This window comes from Centropristis striata, chromosome 7 (assembly GCF_030273125.1).
Source record: "Centropristis striata isolate RG_2023a ecotype Rhode Island chromosome 7, C.striata_1.0, whole genome shotgun sequence".
Taxonomy (NCBI): domain Eukaryota; kingdom Metazoa; phylum Chordata; class Actinopteri; order Perciformes; family Serranidae; genus Centropristis; species Centropristis striata.
The window spans coordinates 26,200,331-26,213,175 of record NC_081523.1 but is presented as its reverse complement, the minus strand read 5'-3'; the positions used below and the strand labels follow the sequence as shown (position 1 = coordinate 26,213,175).

The window sequence follows — 12,845 nt, the reverse complement described above, 5'->3', positions numbered from 1 at the left end:
AGTGTTTCATGGTTTGAATGAGTCACTCCCTGACTGATTTAGTGTGATGAAGCAGGCTTTTTGCTCACTCTTGTGCTACCGTCTTAGGTCATGCTGTGCTTTTATGAGGCAGCTGGTGAGAATCTTGCTTTAAATTACCCCGAATAACAAATCAGGCTCCGTATGTTTTTCATGGGCAGGGCAGGAGAAGCTAACAGTTAGGAGAGAAAATGAATCACAAACCTCCAATTGTGTCTCAGGTGGAAAATTTCAGGATTTTGGTTATCTAATGAAAATATTGTCACTAGACTCATTTCCTATGTGGTGCCAGAACGGCAGAAGAGTAAATGTGTGAACAGTTTACTGAAGGCCGACTCTTAACTCTCCGTGAGTTTGTGTGAGTGTGTGTCTTCAGCTCGGGTTTCAGCAGGACTGTTTTCATATCGAGGCCACACTTACCTCAACCTCTAAGTGTCGTCTTTGGTCGATTCAAGTCCAAGTGCCAGAGAACAAGCTGTGACATAGGTTATATTCACTCATTGCCTTTTACTGTTTGGCAAACTGGAGGCATGAACTGAAGAAAATGGGGACAGCAGATAAGATAAAGTCAGGAATATCACAAGGGTGCATAGAGTGTGGAGGTATATAGTGAATAAAATTCATCAATATGAGAAAGATTATTGAACCAAGAATGAAATGTTAAATAGCCTTTATTACATAATTGAAAAGCCAATGTGTTTCAACCACTAGAAGTCTTCATCAGGGTTTGTTGTGACTTACTGCTTTCTTACCAGTTTTTCCAGTAGCCCCTGACACATTTGATTTACAGAGCAACCAGTTATCTCTTTTTTCCTGGTTTGTATGATATCATACAAAAACGCAATGGTTCATATGATATCTTGCTAAGTATGATCGTCCTATTGAGCATTCTGCATGGTAACTGTTTTACACACAGTGTTAACATGGTTAAAAGGAACTGCTTGGTTTGCTTTAGGCAACCAAAACCCCTTGATTAAGTTTAGAGAAAAGATCAAGGTTTGGCTTGAAATAATTACTTCCATACGTAACTAGATGACATAGGTAGATGACGTAGAATGTGACATAGTTATATAAGTTGTAAGTTAACTTACATTGTAACTTAAACAACCTTGACTTTTAGTTCAACTCAGGACACGAACACCAGTGACCTGGGTTAAGGCATGTGTTTTTTGACCCATCCATTCCCTCAATCTCCTCCCTTTGTGGACTTTCTCACTCTTTATATTATGTGGCCTGACTTCCTCTTTTGCTACCGTCATACAGTAAATACTACCTCCAAAGGTAGCAAAATATCCATGAGTCACTGATGATGATATGTGATGAAAGCAGACCAGTATGCCTACATTACTCTTTTATTACATATTTTCATATTTAGACAACAAGATATAGTTGTAGTAATGTTATTCCTTTTAGATTCAGGGTTTCCATTATTATACACAGCAGCACTCCTCTGTAACAGTGTTTCACGATGCAACAGCACACTGAGGGGGATTTAAACTTTTGGTAAAGGAATAGCTAATAAATAGTCATAAAATCAGTTTTGTCTGTTTGGTTTTGGCATATGTTTTAACTGTGTTTCCGGACTTGCTGATCTGCTATCTTTGCCTTTTCCCTTTTCTTATAAGGGTCACAATGAAAATAAGCGTTAAGTTTTATTTTGTTTATAACCTAGACAAATTAATTGTATGTCATAACTGGGTGACTGGGGTCTTGTATTTAGTATAGAGCAATAAATCTGTCTGTCTTCAACTGTAACAACTACAGGATTGTATAGTTTTGAACAGAAAGATATTTTGGCAAAAATATAATGTAGGAGAATTCATGGCTTTTAAAGGTTTACTCTCACATTTCCACTACAGTGTCAGTGGCAGGGCCTTCTGTCCTCGTCTACACATAAACACCTCTCTGTAAGCTCACCTGGCTCTCCATGAAAAGGGTGAGGTTCAAACCGATTGTACTGTCTATCCAGTGCAAACATGATGTGTGCGTAGCAACCCCATCCATGTTTACTGTAAATGGGAGCCTTTGTCGCGTCTGTTTACTCAGTCTTTCACACTTTAATCCACATATATACTAGAAACCTGACGCAAACCTGCTCATTGTTCTAATAAGTCTTGCTTCCAGTCACACGTATGCACACACGCGCATACACAGACAGAGAGACAGACAGACAGACGTGAGGGTTTCCTGTCCAATTTGAAATACTCCTTCCTTCTTTTCTTCTTTCCTTCCTTCCATCTCTTTTCTCACAGGCAATGAGGAAAAAGAAACAACAAGTCATAAACTTATATCTATGTCAGTTGGATTTGATCTAGTTTTCAAAAATTTGCATACTCAAACAAATCTCATCCAATCAGGTTCCAGAGTAAGTTGATGTCATTGCACAGTGCTTCCGGGTATACTCACCTACTGGTGTGACAAGTGAAGATAAATGGCAGTGTAACCTTGCCAACAAGTCCAACACCTGGCTGTCAGATTGAAGACTTGATAGTAGAGGCACATATATATATATCTCCACCGCACTTGTGCTCTAAACCGTCACGGATTTGACAATTTCATGCACTTCGTCTGCTCAGGCGTAACAGCCAAGATTATTAAACCCTGTGATAAGTATGACATTAGGAATATATTGAGTCACAGTTACACAGAAATTCATAAATGCACTGTTTATCTGTGTGGTCACGTGCTTACGTAGACAGTGGGTGGAAGCTTGCCTAGCCACATTGAGGAGCTGTCAAGAGAGATGAAGGAGCACCCAGATGGTAGTTCCAAGAAGCCGCCCGACAAGCCCTGAGGTTATAGGTGGGGTTCTCTAGTAGTGCAGCTGTATTGGTATGTCACCTGAACTTCTCCGACCTCACCCTCACAACGTGCATGTTTCGCTCGGCGTACAGACTAGTCATACGTTGGAATGATTACAAGCCTCAGATTAGTAAGGTCGACTGTTGAAGTGAGAAAACAGAATGTGTTGAATGCTAATAGCTCTGTGAGGCTGGATTTTGGCACGGCTAAACGCTAGTAGTGAAAATGCTAACATAATGTTTGGTATGTTCACCATTTGAGTTTATCGTGTTAGCATATTTTGCTAATAATCATACCTCTAAAGTAGTACAGCTAATGGGAATGTCATGAGTCTGTCCATTATTTGTCATGCATGAAAATACTGATTCTCAACCAGGGGTATTTTTACCCGTACTTGTACCCCAGGGGTTCTGCAGTTGCTTGCCGTACATAGAAACTCTAATTGGGAAAATTAGAGAAAAGCAACAACAACAACAACAACAACAACAAGTTGTGTGTGAAAACATTTACCAAGAAAGCAGAAACATTGATACACCTACCTAAAAGTAACAGCTAAATGCTTGAAATAGTTAGCTAATTAACAGCTAGATGGTTCAATTAACTGAAAGTGATAGGTTGAAATAGTTATAATAAATAATAATAAATGGTTGGAATAGCTAAAAGTAATGGGTAAATGGTTGAAATAGCTAAAAGTAATGATTACATGGTTAAATAATTAGCTAAAAAATTTGCTAGATGGCTGAAATCATGCACTTAACGTAGTGGCTTAACATCTGTAAGCTCAATGTATTGTCTGTATTAAATAAGAAATAATGGGGAAATTGTCATATGATTAGCTAAAATATCAGCTAGCTAGGTGGCTGAAATCGTTCACTAATGGCTATATGTCTGAAATAGCTCAAAGTAATTGCTAAATGTCTAAAAAATTAAAGGTTATGACCATACAATAAAATGACTAAATGTCCGAAATAACTCAAAGTAATACATGTCTGAAATAGCTAAAAGTAATGACTAAATGTGTGAAATAGCTAAAGCTAATGGATAAATGGTTGAAACTTCCAACTTAATCTGCCCTTCTGAATGGATAGGCTACAAGAAAGTGACCAAACTGTCCTTAACATTGACAGTTTAAGTGTAGGCCTATGATAAAGTATTGTAACAATATCAACTTTTATATCATTAATAGTTAATATCCAGTTTATTATATTCAAATGAACATGTTTGGAACATGATGTTTAGTGTTGATGAAGGGGTACTTCAGAAAGGGCTGTGGGGGTACTCTGACAAAAATGTTGGGAACCCCTGCATTACAGTATTGATGCCAGAGGAAAAGTCAGGGGATCACCAAAGTCATTAGGATTCATCCTCTGGGGACCATCAATGTCTGTACCAAATACATTCAATAGTTACAGCCCACCGACCGACAGACCAACACTGTTATCCCAAGCCACGCTGCTAGAAAGGCTAACAGATCCTGATGTCATGAGCTGAGATCACATGAGCAGGTGGTATTTGGGACTTGACATGTTACCATGTAAATGATCACTGAATGGCATTTATTTAATGTTATCAGGAGAAAGACATTGTTTATTCATCAAACCAGTCAACTTTGGTCAATTAGCAACTTTTAACATTTTGAGAATGCACATATGACAATGACAACAAAAGGTTTATGGTCTGTACGAAATAAATAGCAACATTGCTCATTTACAGCTTGGCTGAAGAAAAAAAATGAAACAAAAGGGTTAATCTTCATATTAAAAAGGCATACAGATGAGCTGTGACACTCATGAACTCACTAATTGCTCAACAAAAAATGCTCTCCTTTTTAAATAAAGCTTTTCAGTTTTAATATGCACCTTCAAGAGCCTGTTATAGTTAAATAAATAGAAATGCTTTCCATTTTGTAACATGCACATCCAATTTGCCTGGGGAAAGTATTTACACTTCACTGTTCCTACTTGTCCAACAATTTCTCCGCCGTTTTTTCTCCTCTAAACAATTCTTTCTCACCACAAACTCTCATACATACATACACAAATGTACAGTGCAGACATGCTGCACCTATTTACTATTAACACAATATCTAAACCTATTGAAAGTGATCAAAATGCTAACGGTGAACATGGAAATCCATGTAGTGTAAAGAAGAAACAGTCCAAACACCACATCTTAACCAGGGGCAGGGGCTTACAAAAAGTTTTAGTTTACAATTGATCATGCACTGTATAAATTCACTGTGTTATTTGGTTTGAGAGTGTGTAATCAGTGGCTTCAAATATCTACTTGTTTTCTTTAAGTGAACAAAGAAAAGAGTAATATCTCCTGTGACAGATAAGCAATCCTACCGAATAATCTCTAACAATATTTAAGTCTTTTTCCCCAGGAATCTTCACTGTCCTACAACAAGTGGTTTTACTATCTTTGAGTAAGCTTCAGCACATAACCAGGAGCTACTGCAAGGTTTCTTCTTTGTGTCCATGTTGGTGTAGAAACTCCTGGCCATTGGCTTTAGGTTGAGATGGGCAGTTTATTCTGTGCTGATGTTTTTTTTTCCACTTTTCTCTTTCATGATGCAAAGTAAGAGTTCTGCATGGAGTAGAGGCGGTCGATGGGGTTCCCCACGCGGGCCTGCATGGAGTTGACGTCCGACGATGCCATAAAGCAGTCACTGAGGCTGGTTAAAGACGTGTCGCTGTCTATGTCATGGAATGCAGAATCATTACCTGCGGGGAGAACAATAGGGAGATTAGCCGTCAGGATTCGGTGGCAGAGGCGTCATTCAAAGAACCAACACCCCGCTCTTGACTGTAAAATCAATGCAATCTTGTATTTGAGATTTATAGCAGCGTTGGGAAATTATAATTACTAATAGTCACTTTGAGAAATTGCTGTTGTGTGTCATCACAATTGGGAGAGCTGTTTTGTTCGATATCAAAGCTCACTTTTTGCTGCCCTCGCTGGGACAATTGCGGTCTATGAGGGAGCATGTAAACAAGGGGCATCCTCCTAAAAGATCTGGTTAATAGCAACTGCTTCCGCCTTTCATAAAACCTCAACATGTTATTTCTCTGGAGGGAATAGTTAACTTTATTACACTCTGGATCTTAATGATAGTGTTGCACAAAATGGGGACAGTGTTTTGAGACATATCTTTTAATGCCTTGCCAATATTGTTCTTTTCCCCAAACCAAAGGAGTGATGAGACTGGGGATTTGGGTTCTTACTACCGAGATGAACTAAATGGAGGCAAATTATAAGGAAGTTATGAACTTCAGGAAATGGTCCCTCTGGGGCTTGTTGAGGACATCACTCAGAAATGTGTTATTCCAGTTACATCCTGTGGACTAACACTTGATTGACTCATTCCCCCCCCTGCTTCTTTGCATTTTAATTCTTTCTTGTATCACACAGAAATCAGGGACTTGTTGTTTTCTCATTCTGATTCATTAGCTCACACAGCTCTCAATCATTCTCTGGGTTGCACTTTATCTCAAGCTGTACTCTCTGACCACATGTTTTTAACACCATTGGAAAACATCAGTAACTGAGCATGTCTTAGAAGTGGAGGCGGAGAGTAAAAACCATATTAAACAGATTTGAAAATGAACTTCAAAACCAAAAAGCTTACGAGCGTGCTTGTGTTATCTCATGTGGGAGGGAAAGCTGCTCGTACGTCTTTGTGAGCGGCTTAAATCAGGGGAGCTGCGGCCTGAACACATGTCCCACACTGGGGAGCTAGGGGGTTGATCAAGGGACAGGCATATGTGTGTTTTTTAGAGCACGAGTGGGTGTTTTTTTTTGGTAAAGGGGGTGAAGGGAGGAGGTGGGAGTTGGTGGATGCTCACCATATGGGTTCATGTGGTCCCCGGGCATCTGTGGGGGGGTGAGCCCCTGTTGGAACGGGTCTGTGCTGTAACCGTTCTGATCCATGGCGACCAGCTGCTGCTGCGGCGGAGCCAGTGGTGTGAAGGAGTTCATCATCCCCTCCATCCGATTGGACATTACCTCTGCAGGGCAAAGACGGGGAAACATGTTACAGAAAATGTTAAGAAAAACAAACGTGGGATGACTTTGCAGAATGTTAATGTGGCCACAAACAAAGGGCAGACAGGTGTGGCTTAACAGGGGAAAACCATAACCATGACATCAGGAACAGTAGGGACATGTTTCTGTCTGGTAGAGTCCCATTCATACTTGATCATTTGCTTTAAATCTGAATTTCTGTTTCACACTTTTCTTATCCTGCCACAACTAAAACATGATTAAAATAAAGGGAGTCTGGTGCTTGTGATACAGCTACAATAACCTTCCTAATACCTGGATTGCTTCCCTGCATCTGTTAGCATTTCCATGGAAACCTACAGTAGTCTTTCCTGTGGCTTCTCCCACAATTCCCTTCACAAACACTGCTCTTGGCTAATTGACTTGCGAGAGGGACACAAAACTCTTGCGGCTTCATCACTGGAGCCCGGCCCACACCCCCACTCCCTGCACTTTCCTTTACAGTGGCTTTGCAGAATGACGTCTGTCGTTCATTTTGTTTGGCTTCCAGACAGATTTTATTTACACAGTGACATACTTGTAATCTGTTATTGAATAAATATGTGTGAACTCTCTTCTCAAAACATCTGACTATACTGAAAGAGAACATAGGGATTAAGATCATATTATCTGATTCAGTGTTCAGCATGATATTACTGTTTAGCAATCACAAACGATCACAATCATATATGTGTTAGCTAGTTAAAAGGAAGCAGGATTATATTTTTCTTTAGAGAATTTTATTCATGATGTTATATATTATGGTTATGGCTGATACTGGGGCAAGGTCAGCAAATAATAAAAAAAAGTATTAACAAAAAAAGGTAAAAGGGACTGGAGTAGAGCACGGACAGGGAAAAAAAGTTATTTGAAAGGATTCAAAACTGATCCTGAATTGGCCCCCTTCCTCCTTGACAGGAATGTAATATGCCTATTTATTGATATAATACATTGTGTACATATTTTCATTTACCACTGTCACATAACAGTTGTTATTGAAAATAAGTCTTCCATTCCTCATTTCCAAAACAAATGCTCACTACCGCTTTTGTCCACAGGGGCCGCCAAAATCAACACAAAATGAAAGTTTATAAATTATAGTTGCTTTAAATTACATCCCCTTCTATCCATAATCTTTTAATACTGCATGTTTACACATCACACTTGTGTAAGTTGTATTCTGTGCTATGATTGGCTTCCAGTTGTGATGTCATAAAATGTTGCTGATACGTACACACAATGAACTAAAGATTTAAGATGAGCTCAGAGAAACTTCCTAGTGTCAAACTGCATGTGAGAGAAAAATGTGAATAAAAAGTTTCCCAGAGAAGGAGCTTTGAAACAATGAGTTTCCACTGTGTGTTCAGGATAAGCACAGTGTCGTACCTTGGCCAAGCCTCTGAGAATTCTGTTGTTCTTGTTGTTGCTGCTGTCTTCTTGCCAACTTCTTCATCTGAAACGGAGGAGTCAGAGTTGTGAGGAACCCCCAAAACTAACATGCGCTCTTTAATTTAAAAAGGATGCTCCTCGCTGTTCACCCTCGAATGAACCGCACAGAATCTGTGTCTGAGTGCACTTCATTGTCAAGTATCAAAGGTTTTCACAAGATAATAATCAGAAAAGAGGAGGGCGTAGACATTTAATGCAAGAGTGAGCGAGATTTGCAACTCCTTGGGTTTTCTTTTTTTCAAACATTTGTGAAAGGAATGCAGTGATAAGTTTAACACACATATTTGTAGTGATTTATTAGCTGGACTCTAAGATGGAACAAGGCTGTTGTATGTGGAAATCTAATTCGTCTTGTGTTAGCAGCTCTCACCTTAGCTCTCTGGTTCTGAAACCACACCTGCACCACCCGGACACTGAGTCCTGTCTCAGCAGCCAGCGTCTCCCTCACCTGAAAGCATCAAGACAGAAGACTTTCAGCATCTCACAAGAAAACAAAACAATTCAAGACACGCTGAAATACTTTGCCTCCTTAACATATCTTCCACATTTCCCGATAGGCTCTTTGTTTTGCTTTGATTTCAGTGAGCGCTGAATGAATGCAGTGGTCTTTTTGGACGTCTTTGGTTATTGCCTCTTCAAAGCCTTGGACCGGGTGCAGTGCCTGTTTTTAGGGCCCGGGCTATAGAGGCAGCTCTCCTATCTCAGTATGACATTTGGTGCAGGCGGTCTGCGTTACACCAGCCTGCCTCAGTTAACACAGAACAGAATGCTGCTTGCCACTTCAAAGCACAGCTCTGAGGTGGGGGAGATTTTTTTAATTTGAGAATTTTATTTGTGAAACTACTGTAGGGGCTCGTGGTCGGCATCTAAACCCCCAAATGCAAACCAGGGGATATAAAAAAACAACATTTTCCTCACAGATGACTTACCTTTCTGCAGGGTTTTGAGGACACCTCAAAGGAGGCCTTGAAGGCCCGTCTCTGTTGAGTGGTCAGGATAGTTCGTGGTCTTTTGGGCCTCCTGGGATCCTTCCCGTCATCTCCCTTCCCCTGGCCTCCTATGCCTTTCTCCGGCTTGATGTCCAACTCCTCATCGTCACTTTTCTCTGCAGAGAGAGTCATTTTTCCGTGACATCAGCACAAGCTTGAACTAACTACACCCTTTCAGTCAGTGACAGTCTGCTGATAAATATATATTCGTTCTTCCCTATTCTGGGAGATTCACACACCACAAGTGCATAATCAAAGGAGACACATGTGTTTTTGATACTTTGTTATCAATTTATTACAAAAGGAAAAGGCCACATGTACGATTAGACGTACAGAAGTCTACGGCTCTTGCTCTTGGAGAGCACAATGAAATATGCACATTTGTCACTGGAGTGGACACTGCGTCACATGGAATTTATTGCGCTCAGCTTTGTCTGATTTACACTAAATCAATCTCTGATAAGAATACTACATCAAGTGCAACATGAAAAAGGCAACACGAGTATATGTTGGAAAGTCATCTCCCGTGACACAGCAAGAAATCCATTTTTTCTGCTCTATTTCAGACATTAAAATAATGACAACTTTCATAGATTGCTAAATTTTTACTGTCAGCAGCAGGATATTACAATTTTAGATAGTAAAATCTGTGTCATTTTTATGCTTCTATCCTGCAACGTGCCATTAAAACACTATAATAACTTGGTGTTATTAGATTTCATTATTAAGAAAATGCCTGTTAGTTTATTTTTTAAATTAAAGGTTGCTTGCTGTTTTCAGCTATTACATACTATAACTACATATTCAATACTCGCCCAGAACAATTAATTTCATTAAGAGTAATTGTAAATGAGTGTAATGATTATAAATGTCTTTGCGCTTAGAAGAGAAGGAAACAATAAGAAACTTTAAAACTTGTTAAACACACTGTGTTGTAAAGGTTTTTTAAGCCCTATTGCAATGCAAGGAGCTATTATTCTGTCAACAGAATTGCATTTTTAAGGGGCTAAAAACAGCTTGAAAACCTATAACACTTTGAACATGTATCAAAACTGGTGAGAAACCTTATATTATGGCATTCAAGACCAGCAACAACCTCCAGGACTGAAAAATGAAGCCAATGTGGAAGTGTCTATGCAGTCCCTCATCTGGCCACTAGAGGCTGGCTCTAAAAGGGAGTCAGTCATCATTGACTCCCATATTTAATGGCCATTTACAACAGAAATAAACATGTTTGCAGGCTGGTACAAAAATAATTTGGGTCTTAGCTACTTGCCATGTACATGACAACTGTAAGGGGGTCAATTTTTTGTACAACTCACCAATTTGATTTGATTTGATTCTTTTGAGTCTGGCACTGCCAAAATGGTGATGACAAGAGCCACTGGAGCCAACCATTTTTAAGTTAATTGTGGCACTCCAGAAACCTATGGGTGACATCACGGAGACTACGTCCATATTTTATACAGTCCATGATTCAAGAGGGACTGATTGCCCTTACAGCGCCCCCTAATAGTTTCAAAGTTGAGTTGACATAGATGACCAAAATTTGGTAGGCAGATGTATCAAATCAAGGCTTAAAAAACAGTTTTCAAAGGCTATACCAAAACCTAACTGGAAGTCAGTCATTTTTTAATTTATCTTGCAAACTTAGGGCATTTTTTTCTATTTCTGAGAGCTGTTCTCCTAAAGATTTAATATGATTGAACCACACTCCATCCCGCCAGAACCTTTGAGCTGTTTATCACGGCTGGCAGCTTCAATTATTTTTGCTTCTGATATAAAAAATTACCACAAACTATTAAATATGTGATTTAATTCAACATTACCAGTGAAGGAATTCTGCATTTAAGTTTCACACAAAGGCCACAAAGCTATGTAAACATGACATTAAAAAATTAATGAATGAATAAAAACCCCCATCAATTATATGTCTATGTGGGGCTGAAAACAAGTGTTTCCAGATCTAAACCAGCAGTGTTTTTACTGAATCCTAATTATTTTGAGGTTGAGAGTCTGTAAGGAGAGGCACACATGATGGCTCAGTGTCTCCTGTTATCTGCTTCTGATAAGTATCTACATTTCTCCGCCGAAAAACCTACATTTCGTCTGCCACATGCCGAGGTTAACCTCTGTTCATGTCAACATTTTCTCCATCTTGAAATCTGGAGACATGCACAATAGACATGCCTGCGCGATGCACTGGGACACAAGCGAACGAGGAAGACGCAGAGCAAATATTCCCACAAGTTGACAAAAGTTGACACAGGCACAGATGTATTTGACAAATTCCCCGCTTTTGTGCATGTTTAAATGTGAGCCAGATGGTAGTGAACAGTGAGGCTTGGCGAGATGCCTCATTGTGTGTGGAGGCTATAGGCGAGGAACACAAGAGCTGATAAGAGCTGAGGCGCAGGCTTTCTGCAGAAAGGCCCCAAATCCCTCTGTCACTCACCATGATACAGTGATTTAATTCTTTCCAGCACCAGACCCTGCCCACGCATGGAGAGCCATTAATACAGGGTGGCTTGGCTTCGTCCTGTTTCCACTTCCTACTGTATCATAAACCGACGCTCCCCGCTTGAATTAGAATGCTACAAAATCAGCCATTGAAAAGCTGCAGATGGAGCTGTGTTAGAAGTTTTTACTGCCGGGGCTGCATGAGGGATCTCTGAATAATCTCAGATGTTCTGCAAATGATCTGGCAACAAGTTTAAGGACAAATTATCATGTTTTTTTTCTCTTTACAGTACCAACTAAAACCAGTTAGTTTCAGCTCAGATCCATTCTAGTGGATGTCTACATTGGCTACCACTGTGATGGAACAGAGCATACAGAATACAACACCTTGGTGCCATATGACGATAGCACCACGGTGTTGTTCTCACTCTCATGTGAGAGGGTGCAGAGGGCTCACCTGAGTCTGAGTCATCGGGGCTAACCGAGCTGAGTAAGTCCTTCTCCCTCTCGTAGTCGATCTTGCACAACAGCTGACCCTCCTTCAGGACAAACTCGTCGCCCTTCCTCAGCTGCCGGTCGCACACGCAGCAGCAGAAGCAGTTCAGGTGGTAGACGCACTCCAGGGCGCGCATCACAAACTCTGTGGGGGCGATTTTCTCCATGCAGCCGCTGCACTTGGTGGCAAACAACCTATAGAACAAGAGAGTACGGTGATTGCAGGTGTGCTGATGACAGTTGCAGCTGTTTAAAGCTACACTATGCAACTTCTGACAGAAACTGAGAACTCAATATTTGTTATATGAAAAGTTAAATTCATATGAAATAAAAATGCACCCTTTCTCTGTTTGGTACATTCAGGGATTTTCTGTTAGTCTTCCTTCTACTGGTATGACCAGTAGCTTATCAAGACTCTTCTTACATGTGCTAAATAATAATAATATATTTCCAATAGCCTACAATTGCTGCTTGTTACCATAATAGCTGCGGTTCAGTGAAAGTTACAGAGGACCGCATTAAAGTTACAATCTCAAAGATTTTTTCGGGACCTATGGTGATAAGCTATAACTGCAGGTGTGTTTTCTG

General features: G+C 40.1%; 1 protein-coding gene across 2 annotated transcripts in view; it reads right to left on the bottom strand.

The window, feature by feature from the left end:
* Positions 1 to 4,009: 4,009 nt before the first annotated feature.
* The window catches only part of lmx1bb (LIM homeobox transcription factor 1, beta b), a 52,238-nt gene continuing 43,402 nt past the window's right edge, over positions 4,010 to 12,845 (bottom strand). For both annotated transcript variants that reach the window (XM_059338195.1, XM_059338196.1), the window contains 6 exons: positions 12,220 to 12,452; positions 9,243 to 9,418; positions 8,684 to 8,761; positions 8,251 to 8,317; positions 6,669 to 6,830; positions 4,010 to 5,546 (listed from right to left, as the gene is read on the bottom strand). In XM_059338195.1, the coding sequence (XP_059194178.1) occupies positions 5,389 to 5,546; positions 6,669 to 6,830; positions 8,251 to 8,317; positions 8,684 to 8,761; positions 9,243 to 9,418; positions 12,220 to 12,452 (874 nt within the window). In that variant the 3' untranslated portion in view covers positions 4,010 to 5,388. The remainder of the gene's footprint in view (positions 5,547 to 6,668; positions 6,831 to 8,250; positions 8,318 to 8,683; positions 8,762 to 9,242; positions 9,419 to 12,219; positions 12,453 to 12,845) is intronic.